This window comes from Pituophis catenifer, unplaced genomic scaffold, assembly GCF_029215685.1.
Source record: "Pituophis catenifer annectens isolate HBS135680 unplaced genomic scaffold, rPitCat1.0.hap2 SCAF_3, whole genome shotgun sequence".
NCBI classification, from domain to species: Eukaryota; Metazoa; Chordata; class Lepidosauria; order Squamata; family Colubridae; genus Pituophis; species Pituophis catenifer.
In genome coordinates this window covers 147,360,291-147,381,818 of record NW_027256883.1, presented here as the reverse complement: position 1 = coordinate 147,381,818, position 21,528 = coordinate 147,360,291, and the positions used below count along the sequence as shown (strand labels likewise).

General features: G+C 36.2%; 1 protein-coding gene across 1 annotated transcript in view; it reads left to right on the top strand.

Moving 5' to 3' along the window:
* UBE2U (ubiquitin conjugating enzyme E2 U) overlaps positions 1 to 20,852 on the top strand; it is a 37,173-nt gene extending 16,321 nt beyond the window's left edge. Inside the window, exons 8-10 of the mRNA XM_070939491.1 lie at positions 399 to 480; positions 17,105 to 17,202; positions 20,722 to 20,852. Of these exons, the coding sequence (XP_070795592.1) occupies positions 399 to 480; positions 17,105 to 17,202; positions 20,722 to 20,852 (311 nt within the window). The remainder of the gene's footprint in view (positions 1 to 398; positions 481 to 17,104; positions 17,203 to 20,721) is intronic.
* Positions 20,853 to 21,528: the final 676 nt, after the last annotated feature.

Below are 21,528 nucleotides of genomic sequence, written 5' to 3'. Positions count from 1 at the left end.
GTTTTTGATAGGTTGGACTGTATTTTCCCTTTGTGTAAAGACAGATGAAAAAAACGAGTTAAGTAGTTCTGCTTTCTCCCTGTTGCTTGTCACCTTCTTGCCACTTTCTCCCAGCAATGGACCAATTGTTTCCTTGACTTTTTTCTTGTTTTTAACATGTTGGAAGAAGCTTTGTTGTTGTTGTTGTTGTTGTTTACTTTTGCTTTGTTTTGTTGTTGATTGTTATGTTATATCTATGGCCTTCCTATAGCTTACTGAAGTGAATTATAAGACTCCTTCAGGTTGGATGTCATATAGGAAGAACTCAGGAATTCATATGCTTATTGTTTTAGAAAGTTAGCATTTTGTATGGAATGCGACCATTCCAATTTGAAATTTGCTTGGAATTCTCTTTCCAGTGTTTGCAGATCCGGAGTACATAGGAAACCGTTACAACTGGATGGCAGAGAATGTGAACAGAGGCAGCTGGGATGAAAATTTGTAAGTATCTGATGAAAAATCACATGCGTACACTTATGGTAGGAGAGATGTTTAATGAGTATTTTAACCATTTTAAGTTTTTGATATTTAGTTATAGATTTATTTTCAAAGTGAAAAATCCTCAGTAAAAAATCTAAATGTATGCCTTTAAACATTAGCTGCAACATCAAATTTTGCTGATTCTTAAACTACCGCATAACAGTGTTGTTTGTTTGTTTGTTTGTTTGTTTGTTTACTATCTATCTATCTATCTATCTATCTATCTATCTATCTATCTAGTGGCTGGTTTGATCACTTGTTGTTACCAGGAAGGTAGAGGGTTATTTAATTTTTTTTATATTGGGTTTTTATTGTTTGTATGCTGCCCAGAGTCACCGAGAGTGAGTGGGCAGCCATATAAAAAACCCGAATAAATAAATAACAGTATGCAGATTCAAATTATTATTCTTTCACAGAACCTGCTTTTTTTGGGAAAATTATGACTTTATTGTTACTGTAAACAGAAGCATATACTGGAGTTACATATAGAAACTCCAGAAAATATTATTAATAATAATAATAATTTTATGCAGAACATCAGTTCGTGAAATGTAAAATATTCAGGTGTATTATGAACCTGAATATAAGAGCCAATCCAGGCTCCTAATTAGGATTCAGAAATGGGGATTGAACCTTGATATTAACATCTTAAAGTGCGATTAGAAATCACTGCAGATCTTTTAAAACAGGCATGTACAATCCCTGCCCTCTACACCTATTAGCAACTTAGGTGAACCTTTTCAAGGGTGAGGGTACATACTCTGTGTTGCAACTTTCTTCCCCTTCATAAAGCTTCTGCTTTACATACACACTTACTCAATGTTCCTACACTGGGGATTTATGTATATTTATGAGGAGAAGGTATCCTCAGTGTCTCCCAGAAAACAAATGTAATGTGGTCCCTGGGATTGGGGAAGATGGAATGAGTCATAGGACCCATAGTTTGAGAAGGAGACAGTCTAGGAAGCAGGCATCTACAACAGACATCACATTTTCTGTATGCCTGGAATCATAGCATTACTGATCACTGAAGCTGAATAATTATACTAAGTTATCCCTACAATATAGCCAATTTATTCTAGAGTATACTAAAAAGTTTGCAGTCGGTTATTTCATACACATGCGGCTATTTCACCCAAGTTGCCAGAGACTGGCAGACACCTAAGAAAATCTAATTTGGGCTTTCAATCAAATAAAAACAAATGGGTAAAATTGGTTCATTTTTCTCTTGAATAGACTCTCTTATTCGAAAGGGTTAATTTCCCTTGGATACAACTTCCTCGTTTTATTTCTCAACAGAAGTTCTTTGTTTCATGTATTTGATAATTGCTTCATTATGTCGTGCCACACAATATATGTGTGCCAAGAAAGCATTTCAAAAATTAGCAGTCTCTTTTCTGAAGTTTTTTCTCCCCATTTTTAATTTTTTTAAAAAATTAGCAAAGGACAAGAATAGGCCAGATTTGTTTGAGAAAGCTGTCTTTTCTTTGAAATAATGCAACTTTTGGTACTAATTGCATTGAAGCTTGAGAAAAAAATGGCTATGGTTCTTTTGACAGAGTTAAAGGCCCACCTTTGACTGCCATCCTGTGGTTGAAAACAGACTTTTGTAAAATTCCTTCCTTCTTTCTTTCCTCCCTCAAGTAACAAGATTCCCCAATGATTGCGGAGGAAGTACCTGCAACTAAACAGATTGTAGTTTTACATGCATGGACCCATCACACAGCAAAAGCAAATATTTGGCTAAGTTAAGGCACTATACACTACACTTCCAAGAACAGTGCTTCTCTGAACTTTTATAATAAAAAAGCTGTAATTAAGCCAAAGCTGTAAACAAACTGGCTTTCTTATGAAATGTACATACATCATTTCTACTGCAACTATACTGAATGGAAGTTAAGATCTCTAATCCTATAAAATGTAATAACTTGTTTATAATCAATCAAATAGTTCCCACTTCCAAGATAGAGGTATAGTCATTGACAGTAATTCAGTACTCTTCTAAAAATACTTAAATATCTTGAAAATAATAAAAGTAATATCAAAACTCTACATCGGCTGTTCCCAACCTTTCCAGCTCAGCGGACTGGCGCAGGTGGGGGGAGGGGAGAGGGGATGGTTTCACGAATGCTGCTTCCACAAATGCAGTTTTGTCTGTGCACCTGCGCTTACCCACCACTTCTGCAACACAGTTCCGAACAGGCTGTGGCCCAGCACTGGGCCGTGGACTGGAGGTTGGGGACTCTTGTCCTATATCATAGAAAGTAGCTATAGAATGAATTTAGTTAGAAGTCTATGTAGATTTGGCCTTTTGAGAGTGTTATATGCACTTTGATTGTAGAATTTAGTAAGATATTGATGGCAGTGCTGTGGAGTCGGAGTCGGAGTCGGAGTCGAGGAGTCGGAGTCGGAGGAAATTTTGGGTACCTGGAGTCGGAGTCGGAGTCGGCAAACAATGCACCGACTCCGACTCCGACTCCAGGTACCCAAAATTTTAAAAATCTAATTATATGCCAGTTAGTATAACATATTTTATATTTTAGGGAAAGAGGCATCCTAAACAATGGCAAAAAGACTGCTAACAACAAACACAACAAAGTCTACTGTTTATGAGCACTTTGCATTATCAAGTGATGGAAAACATTACGTGTGCCAATGTATTAGAAAAGATGATGATGGTGAAAAACAATGTGATGCAAAAATTAGCAGTTTCAGTGGGCCTGATAAAAATGCACCTACAAGAGCATCAAATTTGAAAAGACACTTACAGCGTTTTCATCCCAAAGTGTTAGAAGCCGTGAATGAGAAAGATAGCAATGAAAACATTGCATCTACTTCTGTGACAAAAAACGTTCAGAAATCTACTGGAGAACAATCACAAATAAGAAAATTCTTTATATCTGACAAAGTTACCATAAGGATGACACCAGAAAAATTCAAACACCACATTATTGAAATGGTAGTAAAGAATAGTGTACCACTATCCTTCTTTTCACAGACAGCCTTTTTAGGCCTAAATGGAGAAATGGCAAAAAAACTTGGTGTTTCTCTGGAAAGAGAAAGTATAAGGAAACTTATAATTGAGGAGGCCAAATGTAAAAAGGAAGAACTACAGAAAGTTATGAAAGGACGTTTTGTCTTCCTTAAAATGGATGCATGCACACGTCACAGAGTCAATTATTTCGCTATTAATGTTAGATTTGTGGATGAAAATAACAAAACAATAACACGGACCCTTGGAGTAAAGGACACTCAGGCACATCACACCAGTGATTACCTTCAGAAGTTAGTGGAGGGTGTTCTAGAAGATTTTGAAATTAAAAAGGAACAGATTTTATGTGTTGTGACAGATAACGCTTCTAACATGTTGAGCACAATTGAGAAGATGAAGGCAGATGAAGAAGGTATCAAACAGATATTAGACTTAGAGGAAGACAGCTCTGCAAGTATTAGAGAAAGTTTAGAAACTGAAGAGAATGCTGACATTTTTTTAGACAACTTTGTTGAAGAAGCATTGAAGCTTGCTACTATTCATCATATGCAATGTGCTGTTCATACACTGCAACTTGCCATAAGAGATGGATTAAAAGATCGCCATGCAGCTACATTAATTGGCAAATTACGGCAAGTAACTGTTGCAGCCAGGGCCCCAAAAACAGATGCAATTTTGAAAAGACGTGCAGGAAAAGGAGCCATTTTGGATCAAACAACTCGCTGGGGAAGCACTTATTTAATGGTGAAGCGTTTGCTTGAACTTAAAGACTTCATAGAAGAAATGGACAATGAAAATCTTGCATTAACTGCAAGCCAGTGGACACAAACAAAAGAGCTGGAGAACCTTCTTTCTCACCCCTTCACTGTCACCAAGAGGTTGCAATGTGATGATCTAACCCCGGGTAAATTCCTCTTGGAATGGAAGAGCCTGTTATATCGCCTGAACAAAAATGGAGGGTTAATAGCTGAGGGCATTGCATCTCCAATGATGAAAAGAGAGAGTCTTTTGCTGGAAAATGAAATCTTGTTAGCGGCTATTTATGTCGACCCAATGAGCCGACTTTTATTGAACAGTAAACAGATTGCTACTGGGAAAAAGGCCCTCTATGATGTAGCAGTTCGCATGAAGGGATTACGACCTGAAATACCTCCACAGGAGGATGGAGTTCTTTTAAGCAATAGTTACTGCAATGCCACCCACCCAAGTCAGTGTCGAAAGATTATTTTCAGCCCTAAAAATAATAAAGTCTGACTTAAGAGCCTCTATGAAAGAGGATCTGGCAGAGGCAATTCTCTTCCTTAGAACTCTACATTGAATTGATTTGCATTTGCTAAGCCTATAACTACATTTCAAGATTAATATAAACCATTTCTAGGTTTTACAGATTTTGTTTTTGGTTCATATAGATAAGCTTTGTTTTTGTTCTAAAACAACCAAATAATGTGGTTTGTATTTTTGAACTGGTAAAGTTCCTGTTCCTGATGTTTATGCCTGCTGCTACTATCCAGCAACTTGATTAATTAAATTAATAAAAAAAATTAATAAAACTTTGTTGTTTTCATTGTGTTTGTCTTTTGCTTAAACTGTTCAATACAGTAGACTGTTGGCTTCCCAGCCAGTAGTCCTGTGGTAATGACATGTATGTTGCCTTTCTTTCCTTCAAGGAATGTATAAAATACATTCGCATATTAATACAGAGGAGTCGGAGTCGGGGAGTCGGAGTCGGAGTCGGAGTCGGAAGTACAAAAAACTGAGGAGTCGGAGTCGGAGTCGGAGTCGGAACATTTATCTCCCGACTCCACAGCTCTGATTGATGGCTGTAAGCACAAATTTGGTCCAACATTAGAAAAGGGACAGTTATCAACACTATCAGATTGGGGAACCAAACTTGGAGGATATGTAGTAATGGCAAAATGAACAGTAAATATCCTGAATAGAAGGTTGACTAAATTTTAAAAAGGCTGTCTATATTTCTCTATATACTGTATCATGTCACCCAATAAGGCAAACTCAGACACTGACTTCCTATTACACCGCTATTACACTTCTTGCAGAGAATCTCTCAAGTTACTCTATCTTAGTTACATGCTTCATAACTGGATGCTTCATCAACTTCAACACTTGTTGAACTGTTTTTTGAAGCCATCATTTTGTTTAATTGTGAGAAAATCTTAAAATAATGAGCAGCTAACAATTAATAGCATGAGGAAGAAACCAGATGGTTTCTAACAGCTACGGCTATTGTTAAGAATTTTGCAATCTTCTTAGAAGTTTATGAAAGGTGGTTACCCAGGAAAACAACAATAGCCTACTGGTCAGGATGGCATTTAGAGTTATTAACTTTTGGAAATATTAAACCTGATTACTATTGGGTGTAGCATGGACATTTTAATAATGAAATAGATTCTACTTTTTTTTTTTAAATTTGATTTATATGCCGCCCTTCTCCAGAGACTCAGGGCAGCTTACAATGCATTAAGCAATTTTTGAGTCTGAACAGAAACAAATTTAGCTTTCATGTGGGAAGCTTATGTATCTGTAAGTTATTGTGCTAAATAATTAGCACTCCAAATGGATCCCAAGTAAATAGTATTCTATGTGGAGCATATAAGATGTTAAACAAATATTTGGGGATAGTCCATGGAGGAGGAACAATTGTGATTATAAAAAAGGAGGGGAAATCTGGAGTGTGACATTTTGGATATCTACATCCTAAATCCTCTGCTTTAATTCAAGCAGGGTTTTATCAAAGTCCCAAAGCAGGTAGTGCTGTGACAGAGTGAGACCACATTATGGCAAATCATCGTTAATTTGTCTTCTTAGATTGGAAGACAACCTATCCAGCAAGGTGAGATGATATTTCCCAATCTAAAACAACAAAGTGCTAATTCAGCTCCAAGGAAAATGCAGCTAAATTCTAGTCATATTAGAACAGGGGTAGGCAATTACGATAATTTTACAGCCATGGCTGGCTCAGGAATTCTAGGAGTTGAAGTCCACAGGTTGTAAAGTTGCCATAGTTGCTCACCCTTGTGTTAGAACATTGGAAACTGAATAAGGCACTTGCAGCAAAAGTTTCAAGAATGTTGTTGGAGTGCTTCTAAATTAGGGGACTTCTTATAAACATATAATATTTTTGTGCTAGGAATTCTGCAATGGAATTTCTGCTAATCATACTAGCATGCTTCTATGAGACAATTCCAGAAGCTTAGAGGAGCACAAAGCAGAAAAACAGTGATATTTCTAAAATGATGTAATCTGCCTTGATATAACCTTTTTTTATTTCCAATGATTTGTTAGATTTAATTGTTCAAGAGTCCAAGGTATTCATACAGTCTTCTGTTTAACTCACATAATAACTCTGGCCCAAAGTTAATCAAAGAGCTTTGGTGGTTAGGATAGATTTGAACCTGGGTTGCTCCCTTCATCAGCCAATACTTTAACCACTACCCCACACTGTCTGTCTTTTGTCTTTCTAGCCATCAGTAAAGGCAAGGATGTGTCAAGATTGCTTGCAATAACAATTTATGTGGAGTTCATCTCACACCACTATGGAGACAACACCATCTGATTTTTACACTTTTTTTACTTTTTGGAGTTGTCTGAAAAGCTTCAAATGTCTTTCAAGCAATCAGCAGCTATTACCATAGTGTTCTCCATAAAATCTGTGATTTGTTGGCACTATATATATCTTTTCCTGGACTCAGTAAACTTAATTAGGCACCAAAATACTTCACAATGATTTTTTTTCCAGAGCCAGTTACCAACCCATCCTTAACATTTGTTCTTTCTACTGCCCCTCCTATAATATCTGGGTAATATCATTTGAATTTATTTGACATTTTACATGAATACTTCTGGCAGCTTTAACTGATCCTATGTTCCTAGTTTCAAATGGTTGCTGAACAAGGTCATTAAACTATCTATCTATATGCTGAAATTTCAAATTTTAAAAGCTATTTACTTCACTTCATTTCTTTTTCCCAATTTCTTAACAAATAGGACTCTATTGTTTTGGCTATAAAAAAGTGGCTCTTTACTTCCATAAAGTTAATTTACCCATTTCTACCAGATAAATTATTCTTAGGACTATAGTGACTTTACAGATTTTAAATTCTGTAATTGGCTTTTTTTATTAACATCTGTATTCTTTTGGAATGAAAATATTTTCGTTTTTGGGCCTAACTACTACTACTACTACTACTACTGCTGCTGCTGCTGCTGCTGCTGCTGCTGCTGCTACTACTACTATCTCTTTTATTCATTTAACATAAAATTCAGTCAACTGAACATTTAAAAAAGTATCACAAATATCATTGTCTGGCACTGGTGGCTGATATGTTGCTGCCAGCATCCTAGGTATCAACCAACATCTTCTTAAAATGTATGATGTTCCGAGTAGCGCAGTTTTTTGCAGTTCTGCTGGTGTTATTGCAGGAAGCTGCAATTTCTTGATGTATTTTGTAAAATTCTTAGACATGGTACCAAGTGCCCCAATGACAATGGGTATCACTGTTACATGTTTCATCCATAGCCGTGTAGTTTCGATGGCCAGGTCGTGATATTTTGTGATTTTTTTCCAGTTCTTTTTCTTCGACTCTGGCGTCTTCCGGTACAGTGATATCAATAAGTTGTGATATCAACTGTGATATCTGGCGGGTTATGTTCCAAATGACAATCTGTCTGTATTCAAAAGTTCCACAAGATCTTCACCATCTCATTTTCGACAATTTTTTCCACTTTATGTTCCCATGACTTTTCGGATACAGGCAAGGTGTATGTTTTACATAATGACCAGTGGATTAATTTAGCAAATCTGTCTAGCTTTGTAATCAGTTTGTGCAATTTTGCTGCACTCACATATTAAGTGTGAAACAGTTTCAATTTTGTCATTGCAAAGTCGGCAGTTTGGCTTATCAGTATTTTTCCAGCCTTCAATTGTTGAAATTTAATGTGTTCATTATTCTATCACTCTGTGCATATATTAATTAAAATTTTAAAATGTATTACCTTGAAAGGTTGTATGACCAGGATTTTAACCTTAAACATTACATATACATCAATACAGTTAGTGCCATTGTCAGATGTAAATGCCTTATTCTCTAATGTGTAAATAATGTATATATATGGAACATCAGGGGTTAACTTATTCTTTGGACTTTAATGTATTCATAATTTACCACTCCCATTCCTGGCTCCACCCCTTGTATATAAAAGGAGCCATCCTCCCCATTTTCCTTGCTTCTATCTTGAATATTCAGCGAATATAGAATGCCTATTATGATTAAAGAGAAACATATTTAAATCTTTAACTTCTATTATCTTTATTGAGTCTGATCCTGAAAATATTGCAACAAGCTGGTAGCAGAGGATGGTTAATTGACTCAATAAGTAATTAAAAATGTCCAAGAAAGATAGGCCCAACACCAGGGCCTACAGCAAAGAAATAGAAACTGATCAAGAGATGATCAACGAATCCACTAATGCGATTTCGAGAGAATCCGAAGAATACACCACTGAAGAAGAAGAACTGATGAGTGAAAATAACGACCAGGAAGAAATCGAGATAGAAAATAACGAACTCAGGTCAGAGATATTAAAAATACTAAAAAGCCAAAAGAATGATGAAAGCCTCATCACGGACCTCCAGGAGATGCTGAGGAACAGCGGAGCAGCGAGAGAGAAAAACATCATTAAAGAAAAACCCAAAGATCAAAAAACTGTGAGTGAAATGACTACTGAGAAAATAGTTGTAAAAAAGAAAAGATGTGACCCCGCGCGAAATTTTGAATGGCAGCCATCTTGGTTTCAACGAACTTCAAAAGAGAGTGAAGCAGAGCCAATCAAAACGCTCAGTTCAAAATTTCTGGCGCGAAAAACGCTATCAGACGAAGAAAGTGAAAAAGAAGTCTCAAACTCTTCAGATGAACCAAAATCAGAAAGTGAAGACGATTTAACAAAGTCTCAAGTAAAGTCAGCAATGAAAACACTTTTTGCTGCTTTTGGGCCAAGATTGAAAATTTCCAAGACATCAACGAAGAAGCAAGAAATCAAACCGACAACTCAAGACCTGCACGCTCCCATCCTGACTTCGAAAACGACGACACCCGAGCCCAGAGAGCCATGCCGATTCCGTCCTACACCGCAGACAGAATCGAGTGCCAGCGCACACAAGAGAAAGAGAAGAACCGCCGCCATCACCAAAGCCCCAAAAACCGAGCCAGAGACCGACTCATCTGAAGAGGAGCGGATCGAGAGAGCTGAAATGGAGAGAACCTTCCACAACGGCGCCAAAGAAGAAATGAGCAACGCGCATGTGCAAAACTACGTAGACGGCCCCGAAAGACTTGAACTGGCCAGAGAACCGCGCAGACTCGTTACAAGCATCCCAATGCCGTTCTGTAATTTCCTGCACTTGAGAGACCACGGACTGCCTCAGGTTGTAAGTAATGGACAAAATAATGTGGGGAACTTACCCAGTGACTTCCCAAAACTTAGAGTTGATGGCATTAATTTACAAGAGTGGTACCAACAGCTTCAGGTTATTTTTATGAAAGAAAATTTACTATTCTTTATAACTAGTCCTCCAAGAAGACCTTGGACTTTAAAAATAGACTGTTTACATCATAGAGCATTTTTCATAATAATTTCTAGCGTGTCTCCTGCAATGTATCATAGCATCAAACCAAACCTAACTGTATCAGAAATAATTCAATGCATGTTTAATCTATTTCACAGCGATAGCGTAGCCACAACCACAAGAATGTCTAAGGATTTCTTTTCTTCTAGAGTGAAACCAGGGGTTTCTATAAGTGAACATTTGATAAATCTAAACAAAATAAGAGCTGAGCTGCAATTGAGGGGGGAAGTGATTTCAGATCAAACTATGAAAAGTGTTATTATCAATTCTCTTGATCCATCATGGGATAGCTTTATGTCACACTTAGATACCATTAATTTGGGATATTTATCAATAGAAAGTCTATCTAACAAATTGATAGCAGAAGACAATTCAAAAAAAAATCGTTCCAGTAACCAAACAGAACACAAATCTTTTAGGAAAGTAGTCTTTCAAGATAAATATAATGAGGCCTTTAGATGCCACAATTGTGGATCCAGGGAACACAGTAGAAGAGACTGTCCCAAAGTCCCAAGGGAGAGACATAGGCCAGAATATAGGAGCAAATACAATTACAGACAATCTTCCACAGATAGACACAAATATAGAAGTCCACCAAATTACAGAGAAAGTAGAGGGGGTAGAGAAAATTCAAAAGAGAGAAAATCTGGGTCACTAAATGGGCTAAATAAACAAGACAGCACCAAAACACAACAAGATGAGAACAATAATTGGCTTATTGATTCTGGTGCAACAAATCACACCACTAACAACAAAAGTATATTATCTTCATTTACAGAAGATAAGTTTGTGATAAAGGTAGCTAATCAAGAAAAGGTTCAAGTATTAGGCAGAGGAAATGTGACCTTGCCTGGTTTAGGGAAAATAGAGGGGGTATTATTAATCCCAGAAATACCTCACAACATACTAAGTGCTATAAAACTAAGCAGAGAATCTGACATCAATATAGTTTTCTCAAAGGGGAAAGCAACTATAGAAAAGAACAAAACAAATGTAGGCACTGTGATGATAAAAGGGGGTCTACCCTATCTGATAACCAAAGAAAGATGGTTACATAACATTGATTCAAATATGGAAGATTGTATTGAAGCAGATGATGAAAATGTCAGTAACAGTGACAATGATGAATGTAAAATAACTCATGATAACAAAAATACACACAATGAGAAGAAACCAAAAATAGGTAAACCAATTCATGATGAGTGTGCTCACATCTTACATAGGAAGTTAGGACATGCAAGCTTTCCTGTAGTACAAAAAATGACTGAACACGCAGAAGGTGTAAAAATAAAAAATTGTGAAAATTATTTAGAATGCTCAGTATGTAAATCCACCAAACTAAAAACCAGTCCCAGACCAAAAAAATCTAACAGATCAACTAACAATATTTTTGATTTGGTACATATGGACTTAGTTGGCCCATTAACTCCATCAATTACCTATAGAAAACGTTACTTCCTAACAATAGTGGATGATTACAGTCGCTATGGTTTTGTTTACACATTAAAGCACAAGGATGAAACCTTTCAGAAATTTAAGGAATTCTACAAACGCATAGAAACACAACATAATATCAGAATAAAACAAATTATGACAGATAGGGGATGTGAATTCATGTCTAAAGAATTCTCCCAATGGTTAAAGGATAGAGGGATGTTACATTTCACGTCCAATCCATTTTCTGCATTTCAAAATGGGATTGCAGAGAGAAAGAACTCCACACTACAAACCATGATTAGATGCACATTAGAGGATGCTGGTTTAGGCAAACAATTTTGGTCAGAAGCCTTACATTATTCAAATTACACTCAAAATAGAACATGGTCCAGTATTGTGAATAAGACACCATATGAGGTGATGTACAATAGAAAACCTAAATTAGCACACATGCACATATTTGGAGTTACTGCAGACGTGCACATACCTAAACAATTGAGGAGAAAGGGAGAAAACGTATCCAGGAGATTAAGATTCATGGGATACGAAACTGGAACCAAAGGGTACAGATTCATCGATAATAATAACAAATTTATAGTATCCAGAACAGCTGTGTTTCATGAACAGGCCAATTGGTCTAAGTTGCACCTTAATGAAATTTTTCCTAATAAAAGCAAAGATAATATATCTTGCGAGGAAGGAACAACAGAAAATCAAAATATTAACAAAAGTAAGAACAAAACCAAAACTTGGACAAATAGTCAGCATAAAATAAAGACAGACACATTAACAAAAAAGGAAGCCAGATATTTGCATGATAACCATAGCAAACCTGAAAGAAATATTAGAAATAATAGAAACCAAATACCAAATAAATACAAAGATTATATTATGCATATGGATGGAGAACAAATAACACCTAATACATATGAGGAAGTATTGAAACTTCCCCGTGAAGAAAGAGAAAAATGGGAACTAGCTATGGAAAAAGAAATGGAAAGTTTACAAGGATTAAATGTATTCACACCTGCGATCGCACCTAAGGATAAAACAATTATAGGTACCAGGTGGATTTATAAAATTAAGAATTTAGAAGGAGGTAATACCTTATACAAGGCCAGACTAGTTGCACAAGGTTATGCACAAAAATATCCAGAAGACTATACTGACACATATTCACCCACAGTGAGAACAGAGAGTGTCAAAACAGCTCTTGTAGTAGCATCTGCACTCAATCTAGACGTGTTTCAATATGACATACAGACTGCATACTTACATGCGAAATTAGATAAGGAAATATATGTAAGAGCACCACACAGTCAATACACTAATAAGAACGAAATTTGGTTATTAAATAAGAGTCTGTACGGATTGAAGCAATCTGGCAAAAGATGGTACGATTGTTTGGTAAAAGTACTAAAGACCATGGATTTCAACGCCACCACTGCTGATAACTGTTTCTTTGTAAAAAAGAGTAATGATCATATTGAATTTGTATTAATTTATGTGGATGATATTTTATATATTGGAAAGCATAAAGAAAGCAGGGAAATCTTTGTAAATAAGTTAAACGAACACTTCTCATTGAAATCACTAGGTAGAGTGAATAAATACCTTGGTGTACAAATTAACAAAACTAAAAGGGGATTCAAACTTACTCAGAAAGATAAAATCATTGAACTCCTAAACAAATGTAACTTAAATAATGCCAAAACATGTGACACACCTATGCAAACTGATTTTCTTAGAAACAATGATGAATCTTCCCCTGAGTTTAAAGACAACACATTTTACAGATCAGTTATAGGTTCACTCCTTTATATATCTAATTGGACTAGGCCAGATATTGCATTACCTCTCAATTTATTGTCAAGATATGTTAGCAAACCAACCTTGTATCATTGGGAAGCTGTCAAAAGAATTTTAAGATATCTGAAAAGTACATTAGATTTTTGTTTAATATTGGAACCCAATAATGACAAAGAACCAAAAATTACTTGTTATGCTGATGCAGATTGGGCTGGTGATACATCATGCAGAAAGAGTACCTCTGGTTATGTTTTTCTATTGAACGATTGTCCAGTTTACTGGTATACTGGTAAACAAGAACTAGTAGCCACTTCTACCACAGAAGCGGAATATGTTTGCTTGTCTAAAGCTGCAAATAACCTTGTATGGTTCAATGATTTGATCACAGATGTTTGGAAGAAACCTACTTTACCATTTATTATGCATGAAGACAATAAAGCGGCCATTGAAATATCTAGATCCGATGCAATTGGACAAAGGTCCAGGCATATTGATATAAAATTTAAGCACGTGAGACAACTATCTCAAGACGGATTCATCAAAGCAATACATTGTGATACTTCTGAACAATTAGCTGACATATTAACAAAACCCTTACCTTCTAAACAACACAAATATTTAACTTCTAAATTATATGTATTATATTGTCCTGAATCTGAATGTAACTGGTGTTGTATAACGAACCGGCATTTAGAGGGGGATTTGTCAGATGTAAATGCCTTATTCTCTAATGTGTAAATAATGTATATATATGGAACATCAGGGGTTAACTTATTCTTTGGACTTTAATGTATTCATAATTTACCACTCCCATTCCTGGCTCCACCCCTTGTATATAAAAGGAGCCATCCTCCCCATTTTCCTTGCTTCTATCTTGAATATTCAGCGAATATAGAATGCCTATTATGATTAAAGAGAAACATATTTAAATCTTTAACTTCTATTATCTTTATTGAGTCTGATCCTGAAAATATTGCAACAGCCATAATAATTCAGATATGAGTTTATATCAAGTGTCCCCAACCCCCGGTCTGTGGACAGGCACTGGGCTGCAGCATGCTAGAAACTTATTTTTGTATCTTTCATGGCATTAGTTTGTAGGGCATGTTCTTGAGCAACAAATATTAAACCTTCCATTTCTTTCTTTATGGTTTCCATCTTAAGCCATGCCCATGTCAAGTTGTTTTCACACTTTCCTTTGGTTTTCCATCCATTTAATCTGTCATCCAACTATTTTTCCTTATATTCTGCCTTTGTTTCTGTTGTTTTTATAATGTTCTCTGTTTTCACAGCCTGCAGCAATTTTTCTGTACTTTGGTTCACATAATCATTCAAACTTCGTTCTTCTTCTTCTACAGTTTGATGGATTTACAATAGCCCTCTGCCCCCTATTCTTTTTGACAGGTACAACCTGCCAATGTCACTTTGTGGGTGTAAAATGTGGTACATGTAAAGCGTGTTACACTTCGTGGATGTAAAGCATGGCTTGGCATTTTGTCTACCTGTTGACTCCTTACCAAGGACCTGGGATAGGCAGATGTGGATGTTTGATTGTGTAACAGATATCCTTGCAGGATGGAAGCTGTTCCCAGTAAAGCTGCCTTTTGTAATTGTCTGATGGTAAATTTGTCAAGTTGGCTTATTATCATTATCATCATCATCATCATTCATTCATTGCACAGTCAGCCAGATGTTCAGATAGGCAAATCTGGATATTTGACAGTGTTACAGATATCATTGCAGGATGGAAGCAGTTCGCACAAAACCATCCCCTCTCTCCCCCAACCCCAGTCTGCAAAGCCAGAAAGGTTGGTGAACTCTGATCTAAGTGCTATTGCTGTTAAATGTTATATTGCTGTCTGTAATTACAATATAGTAGGGATGCAGTGGCTCAGTGGCTAAAACATTGAGCTTGTCGATCGAAAGGTCGGCAGTTCAGTGGTTCGAATCCCTAGTGCCGCATAACGGGGTAAGCTCCCGTTACTTGTCCCAGCTTCTGCCAACCTAGCAGTCTGAAAGCACATAAAAAATGCAAGTAGAAAAATAGGGACCGCCTTTTGGTGGGAAGGTAACAGCGCTCTGTGCGCCTTTGGCATTTAGTCATGCCAGTCACATGACCACGGAGATGTCTTCAAACAGTGCTGGCTCTTCGGCTTTGAAACGGAGATGAGCACTGCCCCCTAGAGTCAGGAACGACATATGTGCGAGGGGAACCTTTACCTTTTTAATTACAGTATGGTTTTTTTGTCTCTCTTTTTTTTTGTATGAATTCCTTTTCTATGAGGTTTTTGTCATATTTACTTTATTCACTATAATATGTCTAGGTTTTTCTTTCTTCATAATATCCTTTTTTCTGTTGATGCTGTCATTATTTATATTTTGCCATTAGAAAATAAAATTAAGGTATTTTGAAATTATCTACATAGTTTGACACTAGCAAATTACATTGAGGAAGGTACCTCTGAAGAAAGATAATTAAAGTGAACTGAGAGTTTCTGTTTGTGTGAAAAGTAAGAGAGAACAGGCAGGGATGTGTTATTAATGGAGTACTCAGCAAAGATATGATGCAATCCAGGGGCGGGTTTCAAAACCCATTGCTACCAGTTAGCTCGTGGGCGTGCGCTCACTTGCGCGCACGCGCAATGCTTCTGCACATGCACAGAAGCATCCGGGCAGGTGGGCAGAGCTGGGGCGAACTGGTAGCAACCCACCACTGATGCAATCTTTTCTTTCTTCCCATTCCCATAATCCAGTGGTGGTCAGCTAGGGCAACTGTGGACTTCAACTTCCAGAATTCCATGTTGGCTCAGGAATTCTGGGAGTTGAAGTCCAGAGGTCATAAAATTACCATAGTTGCCCACCCCTGCCATAATTCTTTGTACCCTAATTAAATTGTGATTATTCCTATGGGAACTGTTTTTTTGCTGAAAGGAATATATGTAGTGTTTCCTATCCAATTTGATTCCTTCAACACAACAGCATGAGGATAGCAATTGGCCCAAAGTATGTAGTATCTTGAGGGTAGTTTTGAACCAGATCTCTTAAATCCTAATCCAGCACCTTAACTATTAAGCCACTCAAGGGATGTGTAAAATAGCTGGATTCCTTCCTAGGGCTTCTTCCTGTTTTTTGTCAGAAGTAAACTCTGGCAACCCCAATCAATTTTGCTTTCTATAAACTGTGTCTCAAATTATAATTAATGTCATTGCCTGTTTTATAATTTCAATAAAATTGTTAGAGTAGAGACACATGATTCTTTTCAGCATGATTTCATACAAAAGCATTTTAAAGGTTTTAATGTGTTATTGAGAATTTATAAAGATTAACATTAGGCATAGGATCATAAACTATGACTGTATTAAAATAGAGTACAATTATTCTCACAGTCCTTTCCTACCACTATATGGCTTCAAGGTGCTAAGACACCCTCATGTATTGTAGATTCACAATGAAAGTCTCTAAGAACATGGGTTATTGTGAGGGGTATTTTTTTCTCTTACGTTTTTTAAAATTAAATTTTCCTAACTGGTGTGTAAAATATATTGCAAAACAAGTCTCCAGCTTCTTCATTTCTGCATTCTGATATATTTTTCCTGGGTGAAAGCTATTCATAAGGTTGGTTTTATTCCTGAATATCTAGTAAATAAGCTTATATTTGTACTATATTCTGAAGTTATACCAATCTTCTTGTGTTTTAATTTCAGACATAGCATTTTTGTCTCTGATTGCATTGAAAAACAGAAGAAACAGATAATGTTAGAAAACTGGGGAGGCCGGTGTGTTATCCCAAGCCCAACTTCAGGTAAGACAGGAGAACTGATTTTGTGACAAGTTTTTCTGTACACACCAACAATAGTATATATTATAACTGAAAATATACCTGTTTACTCTGTTAAACAAGTACGGTAAGTACATTTGAATTTATGGACCTCTTGGAAAAACCTCATCTTCTCATGTTCTATTTTTGAGGGAGGAGCAGGAAGCCCATCCACCATCCTACCGTTTTGTGTATCATTTTTTTGTATGCTTATGTGTTTCCATGCATTGAAAAATAGTTTGTGATTGTAAAAATGAAAAGAGATAAAAATACAGTTTGAATGAGATCTTCTATTGGTAATTCATTTCAACCCAACTACCAAGTTATAATTTTTATTTATTCAAACAATATATTATTTCACTGTTCCCTTTGGGAATAAGCAACAACTACGATGAGCATAGAAAAAGAGTAAGATATAATCAGCTAAAAAAAAACATTAAAGGCAAGACATTAGAAAAAGAAACGTAGCTAAATCTATTTTAAACCAAATTCATTCACTGTTCTTCTCCACATCTTGCAAATCATTCTTGTATCCCCAACCTCCATGCACCACATCATATATTGCCTTCTCTTTAGCTCTTTCTTCTTGAGGTTCTCATCAGCTTTATCCAACCGCAAATTCTTAATCTTGTCCTTCCTTCTAAATTATTTACTCTTCTTCCATAAATTTATTTCATGATATGATCCTAATTCATTCTCTCTACCTGACCAAATCACCTCAACATATTTATTTTAATAATTCATGTTTAATAATATGTAAATACTACTGGCATCTTAAGCCAACATGTTAACTATGGAGTTCATGGTTTTACTTTGATCCTTCTAACTATAATACAGGTAGTCCTCAACTTACAACCACAATTGCGTCCAAAATTTATGTTGCTAAGTGAGAAATTTGTTAAGTGAGTTTTGCCCCATTTTATGACTTTTCTTGCCACATTTGTTAAGTGAATCACTGCAGTTGTTAAATTAGTAACATGGCTGTTAAGTGAATCTGGTTTCCCCATTGACTTTGCTTGTCGGAAGATCACAAAAGGTGATCACTTAACCCTGGGACACTGCAACTGTCATAAATATGAGTCAGTTGTCAAGCATCTAAATATAAATCATGTGACCATGGGGATGCTGCAATAGTCATAAATGTGAAAAATGGTCATAAGTCACTTTTTTCAGTGCCGTTGTAACTTCAAACAGTCACTAAATGAACCGTTGTAAGTCAAGGACTACATGTAAATCAGGAAGAGCAAGAATATCATTCTCTTTATCCTATTTTATACCATATACAGTACCTATATAAATTTATTAAGGTGCAATTTAATAATGCATTTTTCATCCAGTGTGCTCAGGGTAACCAACAGCATCAGTTAAAACAATACTGTGATCATTGAAAAACATAGCTTTACGATGATAGATGTTAAAGCAGCAATATAATGAAGATAAAATCATGATATCTGTGAAATATAAATTCATTTGAGAAAGAAAGTTACCATTTATTACCTGACCATTCCTCTTTGTATAGGATCCCAGCCCCTGGGAATGCCCTAGCTCTACATGAATCCATGTAGTAAAATTTCTGGAATAATGGAACCTCAGGAAATAGATTAAACAGACAGATTCAAGGGGAAATACCTTTCAAAAAACATGCTGTGAAACTATTACCCACTTTGAGCTGAACAGGAAAAGAAATGGTCCATGTTTATTTAGTTTATTTATTTGTTAAATTTATTTGCCACTTATCTCACCATAGTGATACTGTAGGTTTATAAAAACCTAATGATACTGTATAATTATAAAAAGGAAGAAAACTGATAGGCATATAAACATAAGTAAAATAATAGAACAATAAAATAAACAATGATAAAGAAACACAATGAGATTAAATCAATATGATAAACAAAAGGATGAGCAGGTGGAGAGCGGAGAGCAAGAGTGGGGAGGTGGAGTCTGCCATCAATCTAACAGCATGTCCAGTGTGGAACTCCCCCATTTGGTCCTGAGGCCAATCAGCAAAGCCAGGTCTTCAGGCTCTTGTGGAAAGATAAGAAAGTGAGGTTAATAGTCATTTGCAACTTGTTAGGCCAAAAGTTACTTCCAGGGACTTCCATGGGTGTGGTGGGATGGGTCAACATGTCAACATGAGAGCTGCATCAAATGACAACATGAGAGCTGCATCAAAGCAGTATTAGGGGTCACATGAAAGCAGCATTCCAGTATTTGAGAGGTTGCCCAAAGGCAGGGGTCAACTTATTTACCAAAGACCTGTAGGCAGAACAAGAAACAATGGATGAAAACTAATCAAGGAGAGAAGCAACCTGGAATTAAGGAGAAACTTCCTAACAGTGAGGACAATTAACCAATTGCTATCAGAAGTTGTTGGTGCTTCATCACTGGAGGTTTTTAAAAAGAGACTGGACAGTCACTTGTTTGAAATGGTATAGGGCAGGGGTATCAAACTCACGTCGTCATGGCGGTATCATGTCACGCATCAGGATTTTCCCCCTTCGCTAAACTGGGCGTGGGTGTGGCCAGCGCATGATGCATCCGGCCCTGGTATCGCGTCTCCTGCTTGAGTAGGGGTTGGACTGGAAGACCTCCAAGGTCCCTTCATATTAATCAGAATCTATTCTGATTAATTAATTAATTAAAAATGTCATAATTACCATTCTGAATTTTTTGACGCCCACAAATGTCACTATTGGTTTCTGGGTACTCAGAAACCAATAGTCCTACTCCCAAGGTAGGACATATTGCAGAAATACAGATGTTATATGTTATCTCAGCCAAGTGTGCAACTGAATGTCAATATAACTTAATAAATCAATAATTTCTTTTACTGATTATTATTTTTTATGGCTGAAACTAAATATGCAATAATAATTAACCTTTGTGAATTCATTAGAATTCTCCCTGATGATTTTTAGGACTGCCCTAAGAATATAAAATAATGTATCAAAAATACAATAATGTTTCAGTCTGGGGGATCTGTCTTTTTTTTTTATCTAGTCATAGCTCTGAAGGCTGCAGAACATGTAGGACTGATCACTAGACCATATGGCCATGGTTTTAATCTCTCTTTGGAGAGAATGTTGGGTTTTGGGCTACAGTTTTGTTTTATTTTATTTATTCCAAATAGTGCTATTATGTCTACCAATGTACTTATTTGGTGAGATATTTTATTTTAAAAGCAATATATTATATCATCAAAACTTACCACTTCTTAATCAGATTTCAGTGTGATCATGGGGTCTTGGAAACTTTTAGAAGTAGGGCGGGAGAACACATATTATTTTTCTAATGGTTAGCTATATCATTTGGCTATAAATGCTAACATACAAACTTACTTCTCTATAGGATAAATCTTGCACATGCTACAAAAAGGCCTCTTTCACACCCATATCCGCATTCACAGATACACAATTTAATGCATCGTGCATCTGTATGATTGTACAGTTACTATAATTCATGTATACATGTTTTTCATTTTGTATTACTTCTACTATCTAGAAGCATCTTCAAAAACATCTTCTGTGGGATCTAAGAAGATGGAAAAAAGCAAAAGTGAAGAACAATGGGAAGATGAAGTTGAAGGTCTTGTTATGTGGTCTACAAAACTTGACCAAGAAAAATTAGATTAAACAATAGTTTTCATTTCTGTTACTCTTTTAAAAACTACTTATTTGTTAATATTCAAACATTGTCTGGGAGAAACCCCATGCAGTTCATCTGGAATATGACTATTACCATGTTTGCATTACAAAAAGCCTTTGACAGCCTGAATTACCCTGTTGATAGTTCCCAGAATACCCTGTTTATAAAAGAGTCCAAATGCCAACAAGCCCTTGGACATTTATTCTAGCAAACCTAAATTCATTTTATCAAATGGACAGAAATTCCTTTAAGTTTTGCACAAGCTGAATGTTATTCATGGTAGGCTAGATAGTATAAACTGCTTTCCAAAGAATGAAGTAACTGTAGAGTTACATCATCTACTGACATCACATCACAACTTTTACTTTTTAGTTAATAAAATGCATTATATCACTGACACAAATTGGCAAGAATGTCATTTCTGCACCAATATTCCAGGGAAATTGGCTATTCCATGTTCTGCAATCAGCGTCCAGCTCTATGGGCAGTAACGTTTTTGAGTTCTTTTTCAATTCTTAACTCCTTTTCTCTGCCTTCTGTGGGAAGCTTCTTTTGGCAACATTTCTTCCAGCCTATTTTTGTTTATTTTATTTATTTTATTTTATTCAATTTGTATACCGCCCTTCTCCTAGTGGACTCAGGGCGGTGCACAGCCAGAACTAA